Source organism: Sceloporus occidentalis, unplaced genomic scaffold (assembly GCF_023333645.1).
Source record: "Sceloporus occidentalis isolate IW3139 unplaced genomic scaffold, rSceOcc1.0.p SCAF_1, whole genome shotgun sequence".
NCBI classification, from domain to species: Eukaryota; Metazoa; Chordata; class Lepidosauria; order Squamata; family Phrynosomatidae; genus Sceloporus; species Sceloporus occidentalis.
The window spans coordinates 97,161,399-97,187,106 of NW_028316981.1; the positions used below are offsets into that span (position 1 = coordinate 97,161,399).

Genomic DNA, 25,708 nt, shown 5'->3' on the forward strand with positions numbered 1-25,708 from the left:
GATACATCATGCTACTGTTGCCTCTTTGGATTCTAACTCTAATCAACCTGCAAATGTTATCACAAAACTTGCATACAACTTTCTGGATTCAATTTTGTTCTTCTCCGGATGACAGAACACTTACTGCAAATCTCATTTCCAGAACACTTAAGAATAATACTGTAATACTTCCAGTGTTTTTTTCCCCACACCTCCTTGAAGGTAGGGATTTTTTTCAAATCAACTTAAAAAATGAATTCCTTTTTTACTAAGCGATTTAGCACTTGCTTTAGAAGTATTAGGATTCTCTAAGGAATCACTTGATGGCTGAAATAAATGTTCAAAAACACACACCTTTCTTCTGCCACAATCTAAAAAGAGTTGGCTTCAACATGAAAGCAATTTATCATATTTATTATGGATTTTTATTATTCCCACCTCTTCTCCCACAAAACACACACTAACCCATAGTAATAAACGTAAAAATCATTTTGGTTAGTAAAATCCATGGAACTATTTTAACAAAAACCATATGCTTGTCTTGAGTGAGAGAATTTATTTTACTTAACTTTTCAAACATGACTGTTGTGACTTTAAAATAAAGTTGATAAAACAACCTAGTCAGATACGTATTTCAGTTATTGTTGCATATTTTAACTATATAAACTGATTGCATGCTGTCTAATACTTTATATTAAAACCACCTGTTTTTAATTTTCAGAAAATAGATTTACAGAATAAATGGGATACACTGAGCCTCAATCAAACTAGGGACAGCACTCCAGAAGTCTCACAGGAAGTTTTAAAGGTTAGTTTTAGTTTCTGAAAGGCCAGAGAATGAGTGTCATTTTCCTGCAAGCTCCTAACAAAGCAGTAGACAAACCCAGCACAGAGCAGTGTGATCAATCCATGCCTAGGTAACATATAAATTACATTCCTAGTCCTGTGTTAGCTCTTCAGTGTACAACCTTAGATCTCAAATAGAAAAATTAAATCTATCTCCCCTACAGCACTCTTTTTACAAATAAACCTGATATGGGTTCTTACTAAGATAGTTGGTTACATAAGTCTTTGATCTACTTGGCTCTTAGTTGACTCTCTGAAGTGCATGTTTATGTATGTGGCAAAAGAATGCAGGAAGGAAAAAGATGGTTTTTTATGGCCAAGAATGAAAGTAACACTGGCAAAGGGGAAAAGCCCCATCAAGGTACTTGTGGTGGATCTAGTCTACTTTATCAACTGATGGTAGAGGGGCTGATGCCAAGGATATATCCTTACCTGAACCTTCCTAGTGAAGAATGCAAAGGAAGGAGTCAATTCCCGCATGAGGCAAAGGCATTGGTGTACGTGAGGGTGAGTCAAACTGATACATATATGTCCTCACTCTCTTCTGTCTGTGTGATTCCTGCAGCAGGAGCTGCCTGACAGGCCTTAACAGCCATCACCCATACAAGGAAATAACGGTAGCAGTTTTCATTCAGTTGCATGCAACTGGCAGAGTGAAAAGCCCCATCAAGGTGCTTGTGGTGGATCCAGTATACTTTATCAAATGATGGTAAAGTGGTTGAGGCCAAGGACATAACCCAAGGATTCATATACCAGGGATTCACCATTTATTCCCTCACTTCCAACCACAAAGCTGCAGCTAAGCCTTCTCTCTCCTCCTCCTGCGAATCCTGCTTCTCTCACATTCTAGCACAGAGCTAGTCAAAGAGTGTTTGTATGGTGCAGTCAGAAGCACGAAGAGAAGTCTGGACAAGGTTTGTTGGTGGAGACTTTGGGCTGGGGAAGCACTAACATACTTATGCTCGCACAAGGAGGTATCAGGTACCTCTTTGTGCAAGTTGTTAAAAAGTCCAACTACCTGAAGAACTGGGGGCTATATGAACATAATGCCCCAACTGGATTCAGGTCCATATACTGTATATTATTCCCCAGTAATGTAATTTATTTTTAAAAAAGAGTTTCCTATCTGTGTAGTTGTCATTCAAGTCTTTAATATTCCCATGGTGATTTCCAATTCATCTATTTAGGCTTTCTTAGAGTTCTGCCTAGCTGTGGAAGAGTTTTACAGACTAAAAATTATACAAAAATAATTTCTATATAAAATATGGAACTATATTTTGGTTTCTCAGTTATCAGAAAAATTTACAATTCTGCATTTCTGGAATGTTTCCAACCATGCTATCTGCACCACTACTGTATAATCAAACAACATTTAGGTAACATTTTAGGAATATGTCATTGTTACTTTTTTCTGGGTGTAGTCAACTGACTACTAACAACAATGAAAACAGATGTAAAGAGATGGCTGAAAAAAACACACTTACATTTTCAATAAATTTATTAATGTTAGATTCGTTCTGTTTATGTGTACATTTAATTAATCATTTTCTACATTAAATTTACTATGACTTCCAGAATAAAATGAATGTTTACTTTTTACAGCAACATGACATAAATATGAGTATTCTATTGGAGTACTCAGATAATATAAAAGGCATTAGTATGTTAGATACCTGTCTTCCACTTTCTTGTTCTTGCCAGGGCTGGAGGATCGAGACCGTCTCCCTCGGCTTCGGCTTCTAGATCTTCTTCTCTCTCGACTACGTGAGCGTCGCCTCTCTCTGCTCCGTTCCCTCTCTCTACTTCTTGAGCGCCTATACAGAAGAACACTTTGAGTATTACTTTAAATAAAATCTTTTTCTGGTTTGAAGAAATATCATTAATCAAAAGAGTATGTAGGAAATACAGTGTGCCCTTGGGCTTACACGGGGGATCCATACCGGACCCCCCCCCCACCCATGTAAGGCAAATTCCGCATATGGTCAAGGCCCATTGAAAACAATGGGGTTCATGCATGTGGCATGGTGTGTATGCCATGGGTGCGCATGTCATTTCCTCTTCCATCGTGTGGCTTTCAGTGTAAGCTGAAAGCCTATAATCACTTCAGTAGAAGTCTATAAGAAAAAGGTGTTCACCAATGGAATAAATATTAAGATCAATTATTACATCTTGTCAAAAACTTGAAACACTAACTCAGGACACTATAAGCCCATATTTTTCAGTAACAGGCAACCTCTGTTATCAGATAAAATATAGCACAAAGCATACATTAAGAATTTCCTGCTTACCTTACACGCTTTCTGTCACGAGATCGGGATCTCCTTTTATCCCTGCTTCGTGACCTCTCACGCCTGCGATCTCTTTCCCTACTTCTAGAACGTCTATCATCTCCACGTTTCACTCTTTTGTCAGATGGAGAACGACTCCGTGAACGACTACCAGAGCGCCCCCGTGAAGAGGAGCGCTTTCGATAATGCCTGTGGTGGTATGACAACAAAATTGTCAAAGTATGCAACACAGAAAAACAGTGTGAAGTTGTCACTGAGTTTGTTTTCAAATAACACAACATTTTAATAGTGTTTTAAAAGGATTTATCTATAATTAACTGTAGAATTAGCTTGGCTGATATTCAGTGCCACTACAAAGTCTTTGCCCCTGTAGTTAATTTAAGACAACATGCTGAAGTTGTTTGGTTGTTGTACTAGGACAAAGGAGGCTGAGATTAAATCCTCACTCAAACATGAAACTCGCTGGGGCAATTGTTTTCTCATAGATTCAACTATGCTACAGGTTGCTTCAACCATGAATAGGAAGGCATATGCTACTCTGAACTTCTTGGAGGAAGACCAGGCTTACTACGTAATAAATTAACTAAATAAAGCAGTTACAATATATAATTCATGATTTGTCAGAGAAATGACAATGGAATTTGGGTGTTTTCAACCCCTATTACTTTTTAATTTGAAGTATTTTCTACCCGGTGGAAGCATGGCTCAAGGCAAAGCAGCATAACAACAATGGGGGAAAGCAACTGAAGATGTGATGGTGCAAGTGACAAAAGACCAAAGCAAATTATGATTACCAAACATTATCTAAATTAGCATGAACAATCAAGTTCATTAATATACAAAACACATGTCATTCAATACCCAAATAAAGGCCACCGCAACTGAAAAATTTAGCCAAAGTTAGTAAGCACAACACACAAAGAAATCCCATTTGGGGTGAAAGCAGGGATATAAATAAGTAAGTGAAGGGACGAAATAACATTGCATCCTTTTTTATATTTGCCCAAAACCTTTCCTGAAGAAACTGAAAATATTGACAAATAGAGGTCTGTTGTTTTGTAGTTTCACAGAAAACTGGCCACTTTTGATACAGTAAGCTTTCTTTGTTATAATTGCACTTCACCTTGAGCATGGAACCACCACAGAGTGCTGAAAATTGAAACCACTAAAAAACCCAGTGATCATCTAAACTGGACCTCATACAAATATACTGAAAGAGGTAGAAACCATTTGAGTAAAGCAATCGCTCACACAGTACATTTATACTTAGAAATTTGTGAGATCAAAAACTATTATTTTAAATAGATTAACTCACTGTTTTTGTTTGGACAACTGTTGCTTTGTTGATCTAAGAAAATGAGAGAGATAGGTAAGTGAGGTGGTACCTTCTACCAAATCAGCTTCTGATACCAGCATGAAACCTTTCAAAACTTGCTTGAAACAAATGGGCCATGTTCATGACATGCAATGCTGGGATTTCCCTGTATATTATAAAATCATATTTATTATGCAAACTATTACTGATTTATTATGGAAATACCTAAACAGTGCACCATGCCAATCAAAGTTTTGTTTTTAACTACTGGCTTAATGTGGGAATTCCTTTGCCTTGAGGCCAGGCTCCACCTAGGGGGAAAAAACCCATCAAATTGTATAAACTGTGTCAGAAGTACCCAAGGAGACAACAGATCTAACAGCCAAGATTGTTTTATAATCCGTCATGAATATCAAATCAAAAAATACATACACTGTTCATTACGCAAAAACAGGACATATATGTATTTTTACTTCTATTCCACTTCAGCATATATACAAGCTGAGAAATAATCACCTGGTTGTATGCATTTTAAGGTGAAGTGGAGTTTTAAAAACATTTATTGTCCACACAGAAGATAGAGCATGTGTTTTAAATTCAGCTTTTCATGTACACCTATAAGAAACAAACAAAAAAGGGGGGAAATTGTAATATTCAGCCCATTTTTAAGTGGGCATGGCTCAGATCTTTGCCTCTCAAAAACCTAATCTGGGGCACAGGAAAATATACTGGGGGCATAACAAACAAAAAGGTATCACTATGAAATCTCCAAAATCACTGTAAAGATATTCTCAAAAGGAACAAGTATGGAACAGCCATTATGTTAGATCCAGATTTAGGAGCAACTTCCTTGACCGACAGTAACTGATTCTCTCCTCTGACACATACACATCCATCCTACACAAGACATCAGGTGATTCAGATGAATGGCATAGGCTGTGGCATAATAAGAGACCCCTGAAAATTTAGCAAACATATACAATACACACAAACAGATATAAATCTGGATCCAGCCCATGGAGCACCAGCCATGGCTCCTTCCAAGGTCGCTAAAATGAGTACCCAGATTGTTGGGGCAATTACCTTACAGTTGTAAACCGCTCAGAGACTGCTTAGTTCAGTATGAAGCAGTATATAAACAAAGCTGCTATTGCTATGGCTTTTTTTAGTTAGAATAAGCTTCAGCTGAAAATCCATGTTTGTATCCAATAATGATTAATAAGAGCAACCAATCTCTACAGTGTAAAATAATGATACACTTAAGTTTAAAAGAAAAGAAAATTTGAAGCTGCCCTTGTAATGTTTTCTGTACTTTAAACTTGAAGCTAATGTGCACAACCAAGTTCATTAAAAATACTTTAAGATTAGTTTCCAACTTGGCAACAGTTTGGGAAACTTGAATAAATAATCATCCCTTCTTATTTATGGATAATTATGATATACAGTACTAATAATACATAACCGTTGAGGTCAGGCAAACAAATCTACAAGTCTAATCTGCTAAACTAGGGTGCATAGGAACCATGTGGCATTTAGTGATTACAGGTTGAGTCTCTCTTATCTGAAATGCCTGGGACCTGAAGTGTTTTGGAGGTTTTTTTTTTGGGGGGGGGGGTGTTGCTAAACATGAAATTAATATATGTTCCTTATGCCTGAAGGTAATTGTATACAATTCTTAAAAATAATTTTGTGCATGAAACAAGGTTTGTGTACATCCAGCCATCAAAAAGCAAAGGTATCATATCTTAGCCATCCATGTGGACAATTTTGTTCTTTAACATTTTGGATTTCAGAATTCTGGATAAGGGAGACTTAATCTATACTGACAACTGACCTGCAACTCCCAGCATTCCCCACCACTGGAATTGCTATCTAGGACTAACACAAGTTGCCATCCAACTTCTGGAGGGCCATGTGATTCCTACTTCTGTGCTAGACAAATGCTGGAAATGAATGTACAGAGCAACTCATGTCAGAATATGTGGGAAGCAACAGGAAATTCAAAAATGTCAAATAGATCACATAAAATTTATCACAGCTGGTTTCTGAATTTGCATTCCAGTTATATTATATAACATTTGTGTACAAGTGCTGAAGTACATCCATGATACCAATCTGTGCTTCTTTGAAGGTGTTGTATCTGAGGGGAAATAGGATGTCCCTTCCTCAACTTTGGATGCATCTGCAATGCACAAATAATGCATTTTGACACCACTTTAACTGCCATGGCTCAATGCTATGGAATTCTGGAAACTGTCATTTGCTGTGGCACCAGACCTCTATGTCAGAGAAGGCTAAATGTCTCACAAAACTACAAATCCCTGAGGGAATCAAGCAAGTGGAAAGGTCAGAGTAAGTGAAGGAAGCAGAGGAAGAGGAAAGAGAAAGGAAGGGGGAAGAGAAGGTAGAAGGAGGAAAGAAGGAGAGTCAGATAAATTGAAGAAGAGAAGGGAGAAAGAGAGAAAGAGAAAATAAAGGGAAAGAATCAAAGGAAGATGAATAGAGAAGATGGTGAAGAGCCTAAGATAGTTTTTAGTTTTAGATGTGTAGTAAGTAATTGTTTGAGATTGTATGTGTAATGCTGATTTGCCATGTTATGTATATGTATAATAAGCTAATAAACATATTTTTTAAAATACTGCAAATCCCATAATCCCATAGCATTGAGCTATAGCAGTTAAACCGGTGTCAACTGGTGGGTTATTTCTGCAGGGCGATGCAGCCCTTAGGAACACTCTGAGCTACTGGAGCAGTGTGGTTTGTGAAACGGGGGGCTTGACTGCTGGGATGCAGCCACTTGCAGGAAAGAAAGACACACCTGCTTTCAAAGGGCATAAACAGGGCATAAACCTTGGCATCTCTGACCGCCTGAGACTACTTTCCCATTAGCTCATTCTGATGACTGCCAGTTTGTGGAGAAAGTAGGTTTAGACATGGAGGTGGGGGGGAGTTCTTCGTTGGCGCAGGATGCCCTGAATCACCCAGGGAGAACCAGAAAGAAACAAGAGGAAGAAGCAGGTGTGGAAAACGGTCTCCCTCCCCAACTCTATTGAGTGGGTTAAACTGCCACCGGCGTTGATGTTTTAATTAACAGGTGGCATAGGGGTGTGAGTGTTGGACTAGCCACATTACCGCACTAGGCATTTGTAGGGCAGCTATTCCACTTTAATTGCCCTGGCTGCCTCCTGTTGCATTCTGGGGTTTGCAGTTCAGTGAGGCCTAAGAGCTCTCTGGCTGAGAATACTAAATGCCCTTTTGTTAAACTGCAAATCCCAGAATGCAACAGTAGGCAGCCAGGGCAGTTAAAGTGGAATAGCAGCCCTATAAGAGTGTGCTGGGGTAATCTAGTCAAATTCTGGAGACCAGGGCTTGATTCCCAGCTTGGCCATGACACCCGCTGGGCGGCTTTGGGCAAGTCACGCTCTCTCAGCCTCCTCAGGGGAAGGCAAGGGCAAACCTCCTCTGAACAAATCTTGCCACGAAAGAAGACCTGTCACAGGGTTGCCATAAGTCAGGAACGACTCAAAGGCACACAATGACAATAATGACAGCAACCATCAATGGTAAAACGCTTCCACTAAATCCATGCATTACAAAGTGGCTTCTTCCCAGAGACATAGGTATATATTATATCCAGCTCTTTCAGCTCAGTTTGCCTTAACTTTTAACTAAACAGCAGGCTCTCTGACGACTGTTTCATGGTTTTGGGGAGGGCTGGGATTTGGGATTCTTTACCATTCTGAACTTTTTTATTCTTATGATACTTTATTATTATATTTTGTTATGTAATCCGCCTGGATTCCTTCGGGAAAAGGCGGAATGTGATTAATTACATATTATTGTTATTATTATTAATGTTATTCTACACTTTACTTACTCTGTTGATTATTTCATATTGCTAGTGTTCCCTTCTTACTTGTGGTTTTATGATCGGGAGGGAGGGACGGAGGGGGGCCATTGGGAAGTGTGAGGTTTCACTGCGATCTGTACTTCAGCCTCGCCCCTGTTCTTGTATTCCGCCTCGATTCCTTCGGGAAAAGGCGGAACATAAATACCCCTTGGCCCTGCTCAAGATGGAGGACGTTTCTTCCTGGGCAGGAGGCGGAAATGGAGGACGCGTCCTGGGAAAGGAGGACGTGCCCCAGAGCCAGCCAGCCAGCCGCCCCCTTCCCTCTCACCTGGACTCCCGACCCATGGCGGCCCCTCAGGAAACAGCGGCCTCCGCGCTTAAGCCCTGGAAGCGACGAGGCCAACGGCGGCCATTTCCTAAGGAGAGAATAAACCGGAAGTGAGCCGGCCTACGCGGAACCGGAAGCAGGAAATGAAGGCGGTACCATCGCCGCCGCCGCCGCCACAGCGCTTCCGGAACCAAAGCACCAGCGGCCCCTGGCGGCCGGAGGAGCGAACTGCACCCAATGTCCCTGTCCACCATCCCTGCTGTGCATCCTGACTCCCAGGCAATGATTGCAGCCCCATCTCCTCCTCCTCTTCCTCCTCCTGGACAGCTGCAAGCCTGGATGCACACCCTGCTCCTCCTCCTTGTCCCAAGGCTCCGAAGGGATGCTTGTGGCTGTGCAGGGCTTTGAGGGTTGTGCTATGACGCTGGAGACTCTTCTGTTCCCCATTCTCTTCTGGAAACCCAGGTCACACACTCCCAGCCTCCTCAGGGGAATAATAACAGTCATCTGAAGAGGCCAGAGAGGCTGGAGAAAGGTCAGGAAGAAACTCTTCTAGAAGATGGCCACAGAGCCCCCCGAAAAGCCCACAAAAAGCCATGGATGCCGGCCATGAAAGCCTTCGACTTCACTCCTTTGGATTCATCCAAATACCATTTGCTGGGGAAGACTTGTGTGTGTGTGTGTAGTTACTACTGAACTGCTTGAGAGGCTTCCCAACTGGTTAGAAGCAAAGCCTGGACTACATGGGCCTTCGGGGTGAGGTAACACAGGTTTGCTCAGAAAGCCCTGTCATAAGTTCACCTTAGGGTTGCCATAAGTAGGAAATGACTTGAAGGCAAGCAACATCACCACCACACAAGACAGTCTTTCTTATGTAGGGGATCCATTGAAATCTATAGACAAGAGGTCTTTCAATATTAGGAATGTCAAAAGCATGGAATCCCCAGAGTCATGGGCAGAAGCAAAGGTTACTGTCAAGTAGGTGAGTGCAATAAGAGAAGACAGCTCTTGTTTTTGGTGAGCTTTTTGGGCTATGTGGCCTTGTTCTGGAAGAGTTTATTCCTGACATTTTGCCAGCATCTGTGGTCGGCATCTTCAGAGGATGCTGGCATGGGATAGTGGGGTGTATATGTGTGTGTGTATGTATACACATACATACATACATACACACACACACACACATACTGTATGACCCCATCACTCTCTGAAGAGGCTAACCACAGATGACAGTGAAACGTCAGGAATAAACTCTTCCAGAACACAGCCACATAGCCTGAAAAACCCACAAAAAACTATGGATGCCAACCGTGAAAGCCTTGGACTCCACATAATGCAGCTGTTGCTCTCCTACCCTGACTATGATCTTTCCACAGAGTTTTCTTTGGCCACTGTGTGAAACAATATGTTGAGATCAATAGCTCTTTGGCATGATGCATCAGAGGACTTGTTATACAAACCACACATCCCATGAAACTAAATAGCAACATCCTAAAATATTATGCATGTTACCACTTTATTGTATTGTGCTTGTCAGAGCAACCAGTATGTTCCATCTGAGAGGACTGGGGAAAGTTTGATCAAGCACATAAAATGCACAGATATAAGATGGGGGTCACCTGGCTGAATGAGACTACATGTGAAAGGGATCTAGGAGTCCAAGTAGACCACAAGTTGAACATGAGTCAACAGTGTGATGCGGCAGCTAAAAAGGCCAATGCAATTTTAGGCTGCATCAATAAAAGTATAGTGTCTAGATCAAGAGAAGTAATAATGCCACGATATTCTGCTCTGGTCAGGCCCCACCTGGAATATTGTGTCCAGTTCTGGGCACCACAATTTAAAGAGGATGTTGAGAAACGAGCGTGTCCAAAGGAGGGTGACTAAAATGGTGAAGGGTCTGGAAACCATGTCCTATGAGGAATGACTTAGGGAGCTGGGGATGTTTAGCCTGGAGAAGAGGTTAAGAGGTGATATGATAGCCCTGTTTAAATATTTGAAGGGATGTCATGTTGAGGAGGGAGCAAGCTTGTTTTCTGCTGCTCCAGAGAACAGGACCCAGAACAATGGATGCAAGCTACAGGAAAAGAGATTCCACTTCAACATTAGGAGGAACTTCCTGACAGTAAGGGCTGTTCAACAGTGGAACACACTCATTCCTCGGAGTGTGGTGGAGTCTCCTTCCTTGGAGGTCTTTAAGCAGAGGCTGGATGGCCATCTGTGACAGGGGATGCTTTGATTTGGATTTCCTGCACGGCAGAATGGGGTTGGACTGGATGGCCCGTGCGGTCTCTTCCAACTCTAGGATTCTATGATTCTAAGCAGGTAGTCTGCCACTGAGCCAAAACTTAAATTTCTTCAGGTCTGTTGTAACTTATCTCAAGTGTCACACATTTCTAGACATGCAGCTTTTTACAAATGGTGAAATAACCTTAAGAAAACTGGACATATTGGTAAAATATTTGACACCCCGTGCAGCCTTTGAAAATGCAGTACTTTAGTGTCAAACTAAAAAAAGAATGACAATAAATGTAAGTTTAATAAATTTATTAGTACCAGCATAGAAATAATTATATTGAAGAACATACATGGCCACATGAGTTTATTACATACAGGAGCTCCAGTTTTTCCAAGAAGACATAAATAGAACACTTTCTGACTATTCAGCAGTTATTCCAGCCTATATTTCACTTTTCATGTTGAGACTAGGGCAACATAGGAAACTTCCATGCTCCAGAAATTGCGGGTTTTAATTAAGAAAAAAATCTAATTGGATCTTAGAGTCATATCTCTCTTTGTGTGTGTCACTCTTTAAAAGTACATTTGAAATACAGGACTTTAGATGCAGGCTAATTATAATAGCGTTAACTTGGACAATGAGACTGTTAGGAGTTATGAAGGGCTCAGAGCACTTTGGAGATTTCTGTGATTAATCTGTGGAAGCCATTAGGCACACAGAATTCTCCATTTCAAAGTTTGGATGTTTATCCATTATCTTTAAATAAGACTTTTTAATATGACAGAGATATAACAAGACCTTAATGAGACCTCAGTATTTGGAGAACATAACATGTACAATTAAAAGCTGACCACGTTACTGTAGTGAAAAAATTTATTGGACAGACCAAAATATATCAAGGCCAAAATCTAAAGAGGAAGGAAATATTGGCATAGAAAGAACCCAAATTCAAAGACAGGTTTTAGTACATTTTCAGGTCTGTGGGTTTTTAAATGCTTTTTTTTTCCAATGTTGCTTTTTAAAAATGAATGCAGTCTTACCTTGTTGTGGCAAAACTGTGAGTTTAAGTCTTTTTTTTATTAATCTCACTACAAGACACATTTCTTATGTAACAGATGTAATCAGAACAGTGAAATTCAATTCAATTTTATACAAGATTAAAATTATAGTCCAGGAAAGTTACCAAAACCCCCATTTACCACTAGTTAGGATCTAGTCTTCTGTTGGGAAACAGGCAGTTTTGATTCCCAGCAGAAATACCACTAAAAAGATGAATAATTTTAGCCTGTAGAGGTTTGACACTGGCTAGGTAAGAGTCAGGTGGCACACAGATTCATTGACTCCATGGTGGCATGCCAGTTTTCAAAACTGTTTAGTTAGGCTATTTGGACATTAGTTCTTTCTATGTCAAGAGACAATGGAAAATTCTTAATCTGTTAGAAGTTAGAAGTGAGGTGTACAATTTATAGAGCACTAGCTGTTTTTGGACTGCAACTCCCAGCATGCCTCACCATCAAATGTGCTGCCTAGGCTGATGAGAGTTGCAGTCCAATATCATCTGGAGGGACACACATTGCTCATACCTACTTTAGAATAATGGCAGCTAGACCATAATGGTCTGATTCTTCAATTAACCCTTAATTGAAGGGTTGTTGTAACACAGGACTACATGCTGGCCTTGTGATGGGCAGCAGTTTCTGTACTGTTTTGAACAGTGATGGCAACAGTCATGCACCCCATTGGAGTAGATGAAAATAGGAAAATGTTCTTGCACAAGTAAAAAGATCTGTGCGTGCACACTCTCTCAATTTTTGTTCAGTGTTATATCTGCACCTGCCCTTGCTTCAATATGACTTTATCACTGAAGAAGATAAAGAAAAAAAGTATCAATCTTTTCATTATGTACAGCAATTATGATTTACAAAAAGGACTCCGAAAATGTGTGGAGATAACTTCCTTACCTGAAATATAAATACATAAAAGACTCTCCGTTAAAAGCAAGAAAAAGTATGTTACTGACCACAAGACAGAAGGATTCAGCAGCATAAATTATCCCACTGATCTCAATGATAAAAGCTTCAAGTAATTGTTTCTGGTCTTGTTATAAGAACCTATTTGCAGTACACCTTTTAAAGTCTGGATTGAACATAGAAATTCAATATGTTCTGTGCTATCCATCTTATAAACTAGAATGCATACAAGGCAGTGACTGAAACTGGGGTCAAAGATTAATTTTTAATGTACAAAGCAACCCTCTTTCTCAATTACAAATAAATGTAAGATTTCCTAAAATGTCCAGGCAAAAGAGGCCAAACTCCATATGCACATATCCTTAGGAAGAAAATTACCCTACAATGAATTAAGAACAACTATGTAAATTTTGGGTCTATGGATCGTAATAAATAAACAACAACAGAGTCATAGATAAAACTGACACTGTTAAGTACAAAAGTCTAATCACCGAAGAGCCGTTTTTAACTTGCAGTGTTCACTTAACACAGCACATTGCATTAAACCATATAATAAACAATGTTTGGATTCCTACTCAGGTGAAAAATGCATGTTCAGTGGTAACACAAACTGCAATTCAGTCTTTTAAGATCTGGAATTCACATTTCCAATCAGTCCTTCCCAATTGTTATAAAAGAAATAGAACATTAACACCTTCATGAAAGGAATTAAATTATGAACTACACCAAGCTTAATTCTGGGGGCTGATAGTGTTTTTGTCTGAATATTCTAATGGCTAAAAAATTATGAATGGAGCTGTTTAAAGTAATCTAGAAGTATGAATAGCCCCTAGAAAATACCTCTGGGTGGATCCAGAGTACTTTTTTCCATGAATAATAGGTCTGCTTCCTTTCACAAGAAGGGACAGGACTCCTACTAGAGGATATGGGGAAGAAGCCATTTATACTTATTTCCTCTGCCCTGAAAATCCCCTTATCCCTTTTACAGTGTTCCAGAAGGTACCCCCAATCTCCAGGGCAGATTTCAGAGAGCACACAGTAAAATGGAATTGGTAGAAATTGTTCCTCATCCTTTTTGCAGCAGGAGCCATGTCATTAAACATAAAGTTATTGTGCCAAGCACAAGACCTCAGTTGTCCTCTGTTCTCACACTAAGAAACCAGAGAAAAAATCACAACTGAAGATGATGCCTTGAACAAGGGGAAAGAAGGGAAATAATCTAGTATAACAGAAGGGCTCTGCACTCGGAATGATATGTATATTCTGTATCTAAGACATCGTGCACTGTCTTCAAACAGTAGTAATTCAGCTTCAGCGCTGGGACCATGCCCTTCTCTTCAGAAGGGTGCTTAGGCTGCACAGAAACAAGTAAGAATGGGATAACCCTGTTTATATATCCAGAGACATGTTCAAGAACAAAATCAATGCAGTCCTGTCGAAGTCACCACACTGAGTTCCACCGCTATCAAGGTACTTCTGAACCAAAAAAAAGAAGCAGTTCATGGCAGAAGATGAAAGTAAAGAAATAGACACAAAGGTCAGTAAAAACATCCCCCATTTTGCTGTAAGTGTCCATGGAACGACTAATCACTTCTGCAGGGATACCAGAGAGCAAAAGAGCAGCTGTTAATACTGTAGTCTTTGTCTTCTTTTCACTCTGTATAAGAAAGAAGGAATGAAAGATTACTTCCAGATTTACATAAGCACATTATCACAGTTTTAATGTGTTAACTACAGAGTGCCCATACAGGTAAAGCATGTATCAACAGGCACGCTATAACATACTCTACCACAGATCCCTTATGTAAGCCGCCTCAGTGGTGCTACACAGAGAAGCGGGATATAAATAAATTTTATTAATATTATTATTAAACCTAACAGAAACCACTAACATATTTTCTTATAATCTTGACCTTAGGTTTCTGCTACGATGGGCTCCTCTTATGCTCCTATCATTTGTTCTTGCTTACAAATTAGGCATTTGTTTTATTTTATTTTCTACATCAAGCAAAGGTTAAATGACTTTATTATTATTATTATTATTATTATTATTATTATTATTTTCTGTCAGACTTTTATGAATTAACTCTGGGGAGCTTTTGATGGTATGCCGTTTTATAGTTTGCCTTTTATTGACTTTTAAATAGTTTTAACTGTATATTCCCTTAATTTTTAAAACACACATAGACATTATTGATTTTCTATTTTATTTTTTTTTCATCTCTGTTTTTACTGATTTATAAGCCTCCTTGAGTCCCACTGTTAGGGAAAAGGTAGGATAAAAATAAATACATCAAACTAAAGTGATGTGGTAGTAAACATAATTCTGAGCCAAAGACATCAAATTATCACATAGAACAAAAATTAGTAAGATGCTTTTCTTTCTCCAAAGTGTTATAACACATGTATCAATTTTCTATACCACTGAGGATTTTTGTCATCTAATCCATTTGATAATTCTCCCATGTTTATCCAACACAGCTAGGCCACAAGAGCAGAGATGATGCAACAAAAAGTTAGCTGAAAATGTCACTAGCCTGAAACAAAGAAATATGACATGTGATCAATACACTATAGCTGGAATTCTAACTACACTTTCTCAAAAGTAAATTAATCTGGGTAGGGTGTATATCTGAAACGCTTCATTGAACAGCGAAATATTTTTTAAAGGGGAATGGGTTCATATATCAATTTCTAGACATACATGTAAGGCAACAAAGTCAATATTTCATACTAAAATTGTTTAAAAATGTCTTCCGCAAAGCTGAAGAGACTGCTTATAAAGACTGTACTATAGGCTGCATAAACAGCAGACAATTGATAAATTTATTGTTAAGGATTTTGGTTTTAATTTACAAACCAATTGCAGCCCAGCAAACCAACTGCAATTGATTTTAAATTACCTAAAAGGAACTTATTTATTCTAAGAACTGATTTACTGTAAGAACTGTTTGTCAGTGGAACAGATTGCCTGAGGTGGGGTGTGCAGATTCTCCTTCTACAGAGGTCCTTAAGAAGTGCTGTATATTCCTGTGTGGCAGGGGGTTAACTAGATGGTCCTTGTGGTTCCTTCCATACCTAAGATTCTCTTATATGTATGAGTGAAAATGAGTAGACTTGCTTCCAAACTAATGTATACATGATTAAGCTGTGTCATGAAAATGAGTCATGAAAATGTCAATATAGGTTGAGTATCCCTCATCTGAAAATCTGAAATGCTTGAAAATCCAAAACTTTTTCATGAGTGCCTAAGATAGTGACACCCTTGCTTTCTGATGGTTCAGTGTACACATCTGTTTCATGCAAATAATTATTTTAAAATGTTGTATAAAATTAGCTTCAGGCTATGTATATAAGGTGTATATAAAATATAAATACACTTTGTGTTTAGACCTGGGTCCCATCTCCAAGATCTCATTATGTATATGCAAATATTCCAAAATAAATGAAAAAAACAAAAACAAAATCCAAAGCATTTCTGGTACCAAACAGTTTGGATAAAGGATGGTCAACCTGTACCATAATATTTTACAGAGTTAATAAAAAACAGTTGATCCAACATTATTTTACACTCTGAAACTGTGTAATACATTGTCTGATGTTTTATGCAGTTTCCTGAAGAGCAATTATTTCCTTTTCTGAATGTTTCATACCTAAATGCCTATTCTGAACTGGAGTAAACCAAACACATTATTTCCATACTGTTACTCTATTATTCCTCTTGAATATTCTTCTTTTTGTCTTTGGTTGATTTTTTTTATTTACAGGGTTTATATCCTGCCTTGCTCCCAAAATGGAATTCAAGGGGGCTCAAGCATTCCATTTTTCCAACAAAGCTGTCTGCTTCACTGGTCTCTTTTAAATAAAGCAGCAGCAGATACATTTTTATTTACTTTTTTGGTAAGAAGACTTTTCTACATGTTTCACATTTAGGACTTCTAGTTCTTTAGTCTTCTATATTTAAAGCTATGAGAAATGAATGACTAAGAGTTGACCTAAGATCTCACCTTTTTTATGAACTCCACTTATAAACCCACTATAACAGAGAACAACACACATATAAGTTTCCCTCCACAAAAACCCTGTTTCTTTTCAGTAATCATGATTTACGGCTGAAACAGACAACCCTAAAGGGGTTCTGACTGCTGGATCAGGGCTGCGGCAACCACATGCCATGGCTCTGATCTGGCATTTTGTCGCCCAAAAAAGAAGCGGCAGAAAGCCGCTCCTTTTTTGAGTTGTCAAAAAGCCAGCTTTTCTGCCGGCTTTGCAGTGTTCCTGCTGTGTCCGGTGTATAACTGCTACGCTGCTAGAGCGCCACAAAGCTGCCTACTGTGCAGTCGGGTGGGCAGATTCCTGACGGCTTGGGAGCATGCATAGTCTAAACAACACATCCCCCAATCTGCTGCAAAGGGGCTGTCTGTTTCACCCCTATATCAGTAAAATGGATCAAAGCCCACCAGATACATCCGTGAATTGTGTCAAGTTGATCAAAACAATCTAATCAACAGTTCACAATTTCTTACTTGGATTTTTGTTGCTCGCCAAATCTTACCACCAATAGCAATAGCAATAGCAATAGCAATAGCAAGTACATGTCTGTACCACTTATCAGTGCACTTAAGTACTCCCTAAGTGGTTTACAATGTGTAAACTAATTGCTCCCAACAAGCTGGATACCCACTTTAGTGACCTATGGAAGGATGCAAGGCTGAGTGGACCCTGGAGCCCTGTCTGGGATAACAAACTCACAGTCTTGCAGCTGTGAATGGCCACAATACTGGCATTTAACCACTGTGCCACTTGCTTCTTTCAAATAAAGTTATGATCCTGGAAGATACAGCTATAAAATACTGCATATTTTGTTTTAAAAGAGAACATTATTTTTTGCTATGGCACCACCAAATTTCAGCAGCGCAGTGACAAATGCACTGGGGGTTAGGCAGGCCCTTTTACTCTGGAAGGTAAGCCTCAGGTCTAAATCCAAAGAGAGCCAGAAGCAGCACAGGAAAGGGGCTTAGAGTGGCTGACATCTATGTAAGAGCAAGACTGACAAGTTAGCTTGAATTACACAGCAGAAATAAATTCCCAGTAAGGCTCACCCTAGATATGTGTAGAGAATAGCACATGACAAGCTGTAATGTCATTAGCTATCACACTGTTTATGACCTGTAATCCAAGAATATTCTAGAAGTTCTTTGCATCTGTTTTAGAGGTGGAGAATGCTTTTGTTCTAAAACAATTCTTACCTTTGGGAAATACTTGGACAGCCCCATATATGCAAGTTGTAAGGTAAGAAAGGGAGCAAATATTGACTGTGGAAAGAATAAAAATTTATATGAATTAGAAAGTAGTAATGACGAGGAGTCACAACGATGAATACTTTCAAAGAAAGGTTTATGTGTGTGAAGGATTTCAGCCAATGCACTGGAAAATCTAAATGTTTCTAGCCTAATGTTTGGGTTTTTTTCCCTATATTTTAAAACTTCTTGTGGTCTGACTCTCTTTTTGGTTGTATAACACTGGAGAAATCATGAATTGTTCCACACAAGAATATTTTAAGCTACAAACTTTAGTGTTATCCTTAAGAATTACTACTTGGGGCAAGCCACTGTGGAAAACTGGACAAACTTGTGGGATAGGACAAAATTAAAATATCTACTTAGCTATGAACTCACTTCATAGAATCATAGAATCATAGAGTTGGAAGAGACCACTAGGGCCATCTAGTCCAACCCCCTGCCATGCAGGAAATCCAAATCAAAGCATCCCTGACAGATGGCCATCCAGCCTCTGTTTAAAGACCTCCAAGGAAGGAGACTCTATCACCTTCCGAGGAAGTGCATTCCACTGTCGAACAGCCCTTACTGTCAGGAAGTTCCTCCTAATGTTCAGGTGGAATCTCTTTTCCTGTAGCTTGCATCCATTGTTCCGGGTCCTGTTCTCTGGAGCAGCAGAGAACAAGCTTGCTCCCTCTTCAATATGACATCCTTTCAAATATTTAAACAGGGCTATCATATCACCTCTTAACCTTCTTTTCTCCAGGCTAAACATCCCCAGCTCCCTAAGTCGTTCCTCATAGGGCATGGTTTTCAGACCCTTCACCATTTTCGTCGCCCTCCTTTGGACACGCTCCTGTTTCTCAATGTCTTTTCTGAATTGTGGCACCCAGAACTGGACACAATATTCTAGGTGGGGCCTGACCAAAGCAGAATACAGTGGCACTATTACTTCTCTTGATCTAGACACTATACTTCTATTGATGCAGCCTAAAATAGCATTGGCCTTTTTAGCTGCCGCATCACACTGTTCACTCATGTTCAACTTGTGATCTACTTGGACTCCTAGATCCCTTTCACACGCAGTTTCATTCAGCCAGGTGTCACCCATCCTATATCTGTGCATTTTATTTTTCCACCCTAAGTGCAATACCTTACATTTCTCTGTGTTGAATTTCATTTTGTTAGCTTTGGCCCAGCTTTCTAGTCTATTCAGGTCATTTTGAATCTTGATCCTGTCCTCTGGGGTATTAGCTATTCCTCCTAATTTGGTGTCATCTGCAAATTTGATAAGTATGCTCCCAATTCTGTCATCCAGGTCATTGATAAAGATGTTGAATAGCACTGGGCCCAGGACAGAGTCCTGTGGGACCCCACTGGTCACTTCTCTCCAGGATGAAAAGGAGCCATTGTTGAGCACCCTTTGGGTTCGGCCGGTCAACCAATTACAGATCCATTTAACAGTTCCTTTGTCTAGCCCACATTTTACAAGCTTGTTTGCAAGAATGTCATGGGAAACCTTGTCAAAGGCCTTACTGAAATCAAGATATACTATATCCACAGCATTCCCTTCATCTACCAAGCTGGTGATTTTATCAAAGAAAGAGATTAGGTTTGTCTGGCATGACTTGTTTCTCTGAAACCCATGTTGACTTTTTGTGATTATGGCATTGCCTTCTAGATGTTCACAGACTCTCTGTTTAATGATCTGCTCCAGAATCTTTCCTAGTACTGATGTTAGACTAATTGGACGATAATTGTTGGGATCCTCTTTTTTCCCCTTTTTGAAGATGGGGACAACGTTTGCCCTCCTCCAGTCAGCTGGGATCTCTCCTGTTCTCCAGGAGTTTTCAAATATGATTGCCAATGGCTCCGATATTACATTTGCCAGTTCTTTTAATACCCTTGGATGGAGTTCATCTGGTCCCGGAGACTTAAATTCATTTAGATTAATAAGGTGTTCCTCTACTATCTCTTTACTTATTCTGTGCTGAAATTCCCCTATTCTGTCCTCTGCTCCATTACCCTCAGGTTGAGCACCCTTTGCCTTTTCTGAGAAGACTGAGGCAAAGAAGGTGTTGAGTAATTCTGCCTTTTCTCTATCTCCTGTTAGCATTTTGCCATCTTCTCCACGCAGTGGCCCTACCGTTTCTTCTTCTTCCTCTTGCTGCGGACATATCCAAAAAAGCCCTTTTTATTGTTCTTAACCTCTCTAGCAAGCCTGAGTTCATTCTGCGCTTTAGCTTTTCTGACTTTACCCCTACACATGCCTGCTATTTCTTTGAATTCCTTTTTCGTGATTTCCCCCTTTTTCCATTTCTTATACATGTTCCGTTTCAAACTTAGCTCAGTTGAAAGTTCCTTAGTCATCCATCCTGGTTTCTTGAGACACCTCCCGTTTTTCTTTCTCACTGGAACTGTTTGAAATTGTGCCTTCAGTATCTCTCTTTTGAGAAACTCCCATCCATCCTGAACTCCTTTATCTTTTAGTATTTCTGACCATGGAATCGCCCTCAATACTTCTCTAAGTTTACTGAAATTCGCTCTCCTAAAGTCTAGGATGCGTGTCTGACTATGCCTGGCTTCTCCTTTCCACTGTATTACAAACTCCAGGAGAACATGGTCACTTCCACCTAATGATCCCACCACTTGCACCCCATTAACCAAGTCATCCTTGTTGGTTAGGATCAGATCTAAAATAGCTGACCCCCTTGTTGCCTCTTCCACCTTTTGGACCATGAAATTGTCTTCCAGGCAAGTGAGGAATTTGCTAGACCTTGAGGATTTTGCTGAGTTTGACTTCCAGCAAATATCAGGGTAGTTGAAGTCGCCCATCACTACTACATCTCTCCTTTCTGAGTGTGTGGTCATCTGTTCTAGAAAGGCATCATCCAATTCCTCAGTCTGACTTGGGGGTCTGTAGTAGACTCTCACTGTAACATCCTTGTTGTTTCCCTCTCCTTTGATTCTTATCCAGATGCTCTCCACCTGGCTTCCATGATTGATGTCCAGGATCTCTTCACTGGTGTAAATATCTCTGACATATAGTGCTATTCCTCCTCCTTTCTTGTTTGGCCTATTTCTCTTAAAAAGGTTATACCCCTCTATTTCCACATTCCAATCATGAGACTCATCCCACCAGGGATGACTACTTGTGATAACTGGAATTGCAACTACAGTGTTATCAGTAAAACAAGCAAGTGGGAAGGGAAAAAAACAGCAGTTTGTTTTTTTTTTTACTTACCAGATATTTGCACACAAAGGCTCTAACTCCAATGGCAAGGAGTACACAACCAACTAATCTAAAAATGCGGAAGGAATCAAATTCCTCCATTGCATTTCCATTTTCCTGGCTTGGCTTCTCACTCATTAGCTGGTTTCTTAGCTTCATTGCTTCATCAAATCTTGACAAGTACTGGTCTAAGCCATGGCGAGGTGTTCGCTGAGGAACTTCCATCAAATCCCCTCTGCTGCGCTGCCGGAGCTCACTTGTGCCATCACTACCAGCTTCAGGAGATTTGCTAAACATGTCCTTTTTCTCTCCCTTGTGCTCCCCTATGCTGCCTGCATGGTCAGCTGTTCCTGCCAAACTGCAGACAGTATCCCCAAGCACAACCCGCTTGGAAACAGGAACTGGAAGAGGACTTGGTTTATCTGATTCCAGTTTAAGTTTAGCTTCTGAGTGGCTGTCATCATCTGAAGAAGAAACAAAATGAAAGAAATGAGACATGCCAAATACTTTAGGCTGAGCTTCAAGGTTTGAGAGACAAAGGAGCTGTGGAACTAAATGTTTTAAGGAAAACAAGCATCAAACAGAAATAATATATACCTGACACACTGAAGTTATGGTACCTCTACTCCTAGGTCTTTATGTGCTCTTAGAAAGGCAGAAAGAACCAAGATGCCTTTGATCCAGCAGAGCTTTTCTGCTGGTTGAGGGAGGGAGAAGTTGATACTTGTTGACTTCTCATCCCTTGCCAGTAGCTGGCAAATTCTTGAAAATGTGTGTAAGTGGGTTAGGCAAACCACTCAGAAAGGTAGGAGTGGCACTTGTGGCTGTAAAGGGAGTGGGGAATTGATGACTCCCCTTTTCTGCAAACAGAAGCATTCTGAGGGAAACTCCACTTGGGAGACAGTCCTGCTGGTAGAAATAAAAACTCTAGATCCAACTCAGAGTCTCCCCTTGCAGACCTGAGTCTATAAAAACGCTTCTTGTCAAAGAAAAGAAGAGCACTTCCTTTATAGCTTTTGAAAGGATCCAAGACTACAAATTCAGCAAACAGTTGACAAAGCTGGTCATATTACTTGTGTCTTATTGCTAGTTTAATTTTTTTTTATTGCATATTTAAGATGGGGTGCCTTTATCAATGTCTTTATTTTTGTAAACAGCCCAGAAGAAAGTCATTTGGATCACTCAGATTAGTCAGGCTCCCAGAGGTGACAAATTATGCTCATTGCTAACCTTGCCAGCTACCGCTAATGACTGAAGTGAAATATTTAATTGTTTGGTTGCTTTTATTATTTTATTAGCTGTTTTACTGTATTTTATTGGTATATAAGATACCTTTGGATTTGTGATTTTTTGAGATATCAATTTGAATTTAAGCTTTCTTATATTGCTTAGTAGTAGGAACACGGAACAAAAGAAGCTTGTCCTAGATTTGATGTATAATGATTTCTGGTTCACCTAGAAAATGCAAAGGTTTTGTGTGTTTTCAGTATGTACTTACATACATACAGTACTTACATACAGTATGTACTTACATATAATAAATATAACTTAGCCAGACTTGCATTAACTCACAAGTTTTTTGCCTAAGTCAAATAGATGAAAACAGAGAAGCAGTAATGCAACCATAATGTTCTTTGAACACCAGATTCTGCATATTATACAGTTGGAAACGAAATGCAATTAATTTATAGTCAAGGGAAAAAAACACTAGGAAGACAAATCAGAAATTTCATTTTTAATATTTAAGAAGTATTAACTATATTTGCTTGCACTCCTATTCTGCCAAGTGCTATGGCATATTCATTAAAATACCCAGCCACATGCTGTTCAGAAGCATTTATACAATCCATTAAAAATAAAAGTGGACCCATTAAAAATTCAGACACACTGCCACACTCCCAGGGGAGCCACAGATGTTTCTAGTTGTCAGCTTTCTTTGGAGGATGACTAATGTCCATGAGTGGCTAGAGCTAAACCATCAACTCCACTGGGCCCTCCACATTCGCTGGGCTTAAGGGCACAGGACACCCTGGAAAGTGAGAAAACCACAACTAAAGAAGCACTATGTTTTACCTGAGAGAACACTAACTCTAGGAACACCTATGGTCAACATCTGTCAGAAGTCAGTAACAGAATCATGCTGGATGATCTACAAAATGCCTAGAGAAGTGTTTTCTCTAGTAATGTCTAAATCCTCCAGTGTAACTCTAAGGCCAACAACCTCCAGAGGCTGTGCTGGAGAACCTAGATCCCAAGAGCAAACACTTCCCTAGGCATTTGTAGATCCTCCAGCACAATGCTATGGTCACCTTCTGGCAGATGTTCATAAGAGTTGACCACATAAAATAATAGTAATAGAGGAGTGACTTAGCAGGACATATGAAGCACCAGAAGACCTAGAGACTCCTAGAGAAGTGTCATCTCATGTAAAAAAACAACAACCAAGTGTTTTTTTACTTGTGTTTTCCCCACTTCCATGGGTGTACTGCACTCCTAACCCAGCAAATGTGGGTGGCCCATGTATGCACTTCATTACATACAAGACCTCTTTACTGAGACTTTGAAAGCAGAGAGATATGTGACGGCATGATTTTTTATGGTGGTTCTATGCTGATTTATTGATCTATTTACCCACCTACCTACCTAACTTTGGAAATGAAAGCAGATGACTCTAACTTAACAAATAACTACAATCGTAGTAAGAGAGGGGACTCTAGTCTTGGATGTGGAAGAGAGGAGAGGGCAGTTCACAGGGCATTCTTGGGCAAACAGTGTGGCTGGTGTAGAAAGGATGGATGGCACACCAACAACAGAACAAAGTAAACCTCCTTGGCTGATGGTTGAGGAAACAGCCATGATATTGGCAGTGAATCCTAGAACTGCCTCCTTGCAAAATTGTGAAGTGCTACTTCTCTTCCTGCCTTTAAATCCAAATTGGAAACTTTTTTGTTTTCTAAAACCTTTGAAATTCCCGATTAACGCTTTGTATTTTTACTTTAACTGATTATCCATACTATGTTTTATTTTGCAGTTTCTGTTTCTGTGTGTGGCTTTCTTTTTTTTGCATTGCATTTTAGTACGATCTTGTATTTTAGTATTTTATGTCATTGAAATACCGTATGTACTCGACCATAAATCAACCTCATCTATAAGTCGAGGTCAGGTTTTAGGGCCAAAACGATGGCATTTGCCCTGACCCAGCGTGGGCCGGGGATGGGCTGAGGAGGAGGAGGAGGAGGAGGAGGAGGAGACCTGGAGGCTCCTTGGGCGGGTCTGAAGGCAACCTGCTCTCCTCAAGGAAACAGTGCTGACTGAGGGAACACAAACGAACACAAGGAATGACAAGTCTCAAGCTTAATCCTGTGGGCTGCGTCCTCTGAGCCTGGCTTGCCTCCGCCAAATGCATCTGAGGAAGTAGACCTTGGTCTAGGGAAGCTGGGGCTGCCCATGCCTTTCTTCCAGGGAGCCTCAAAGGGGCGACTGCAAGAGCTCTCTCTGGAGTCTAACTCCGAACCTCCTTACAGGAGCCCTAGGGGCAGCAAAGGGCTGACACAAACAACAATAACAGATGGTTAAATGATTAAAATTCAACCAAAATCCTCATGGCGTTAAAGCGCTGCCAAGCCGGGCTCTCTCCCCGGTGTGGACGCAGCCTCGGTGTCAAGCGGGACTTCCCTGCTGCAGGGGAGGCTGAGAGGTGGCCCTCACCCGCCGCCTTGGGCCGGTGGAAGCCCATGATGCGGTTGATCCTCTCCTCCGAGTTCATGAGCAGCTTCCTCCGGCGGATCTCGGCCCGGCGCTGGGAGGCTGTGAGCCCCGAGCTCGGCGGCGAGGAGGGGGAGGCCGCCATGCCCGCGCCGCCCTCGGCGTCTCCTTCCAGGGCAGGCTCCGGCTCCGGCTCCATCCTGGTCGAGCCTCCTCTGCTCCTGCTCAGGCACACAATAGAAGAAGCACCCGGGCCTTGCCCTGACAGCCGCCTTCTAACGCGCAGGCGCCGCCCGCCGCCATTTTAGGTGCCGCCCCCGGATGGTGAAGTGGAAGGCGACATTTTGGGTGAGGGCGAGAACGCCGAGAGCTCAGCCAGACTGTGCCCTTAACAAAGATGGCGAAAGGAAATGGCGAGCGCGGGAGGGACAAAGGGGGCTGCTTCAAGGGAGCGCGCAATGACGTCACTCTGCTCTGCCTCACAATCGCCTCCAGGCACTGCTGGGGGATGCGTCCGCGCTGCAGAAATAATCCAGTTTGGCACCACTTTAACTGCCCTGGCTCAATGCTGTGGCATCCTGGGAACTGTAGTTTGTTCTGGCAGCAGCAGAGCTACACGCCTACACCAAAACTCAACTGCCACCGTTTAGAGATTTGTAGTTTTGTGAGACATTTAACCT

The 25,708-nt window shown here is 40.6% G+C and overlaps 2 protein-coding genes across 6 annotated transcripts in view; both read right to left on the bottom strand.

Annotated features, from left to right (window-relative positions):
- DDX46 (DEAD-box helicase 46) overlaps nucleotides 1–8,724 on the bottom strand; it is a 46,119-nt gene extending 37,395 nt beyond the window's left edge. For 2 of the 3 annotated variants that reach the window (XM_089529943.1, XM_089529935.1), the window contains exons 1-4: nucleotides 8,607–8,724; nucleotides 4,429–4,461; nucleotides 3,114–3,302; nucleotides 2,499–2,639 (exon numbers count right to left, since the gene is read on the bottom strand). In XM_089529943.1, the coding sequence (XP_089386069.1) occupies nucleotides 2,499–2,639; nucleotides 3,114–3,302; nucleotides 4,429–4,461; nucleotides 8,607–8,623 (380 nt within the window). In that variant the 5' untranslated portion in view covers nucleotides 8,624–8,724. The remainder of the gene's footprint in view (nucleotides 1–2,498; nucleotides 2,640–3,113; nucleotides 3,303–4,428; nucleotides 4,462–8,606) is intronic. The other variant, XM_089529950.1, reaches the window with a different exon arrangement.
- A 2,411-nt stretch (nucleotides 8,725–11,135) lies between these two features.
- CAMLG (calcium modulating ligand) lies at nucleotides 11,136–25,370 on the bottom strand. Of its 3 annotated transcripts, XR_016281739.1 has the most exons (5): nucleotides 25,032–25,370; nucleotides 21,336–21,787; nucleotides 18,062–18,127; nucleotides 15,235–15,349; nucleotides 14,434–14,469 (listed from the first exon to the last, which is right to left on the bottom strand). XR_016281739.1 is itself a non-coding variant. In XM_089530010.1 (4 exons), the coding sequence occupies exons 1-4, from the start codon at nucleotides 25,225–25,227 to the stop codon at nucleotides 14,278–14,280; spliced, it is 906 nt and encodes a 301-aa protein (XP_089386136.1). In that variant the 5' UTR covers nucleotides 25,228–25,370; the 3' UTR covers nucleotides 11,136–14,277. The 3 variants fall into 3 exon arrangements, 2 of the variants coding, with proteins under 2 accessions (XP_089386136.1, XP_089386147.1); XM_089530010.1 differs by lacking the exon at nucleotides 15,235–15,349 and having other exon boundaries at nucleotides 11,136–14,469; XM_089530021.1 differs by lacking the exons at nucleotides 15,235–15,349; nucleotides 18,062–18,127 and having other exon boundaries at nucleotides 11,136–14,469.
- Between the last annotated feature and the right edge of the window lie 338 nt (nucleotides 25,371–25,708).

Coding starts and splice junctions, on each gene's coding strand:
- CAMLG (XM_089530010.1), bottom strand. CDS start 25,227: ATGGAGCCGGAGCCGGAGCCTGCCCTGGAAGGAGACGCCGAGGGCGGC. Junction 21,788..25,031: donor CCACCGGCCCAAGGCGGCGG/GTGAGGGCCACC, acceptor TTTCTTCTTCAG/ATGATGACAGCCACTCAGAA. Junction 18,128..21,335: donor CCTTTGTGTGCAAATATCTG/GTAAGTAAAAAA, acceptor TTCTTTCCACAG/TCAATATTTGCTCCCTTTCT.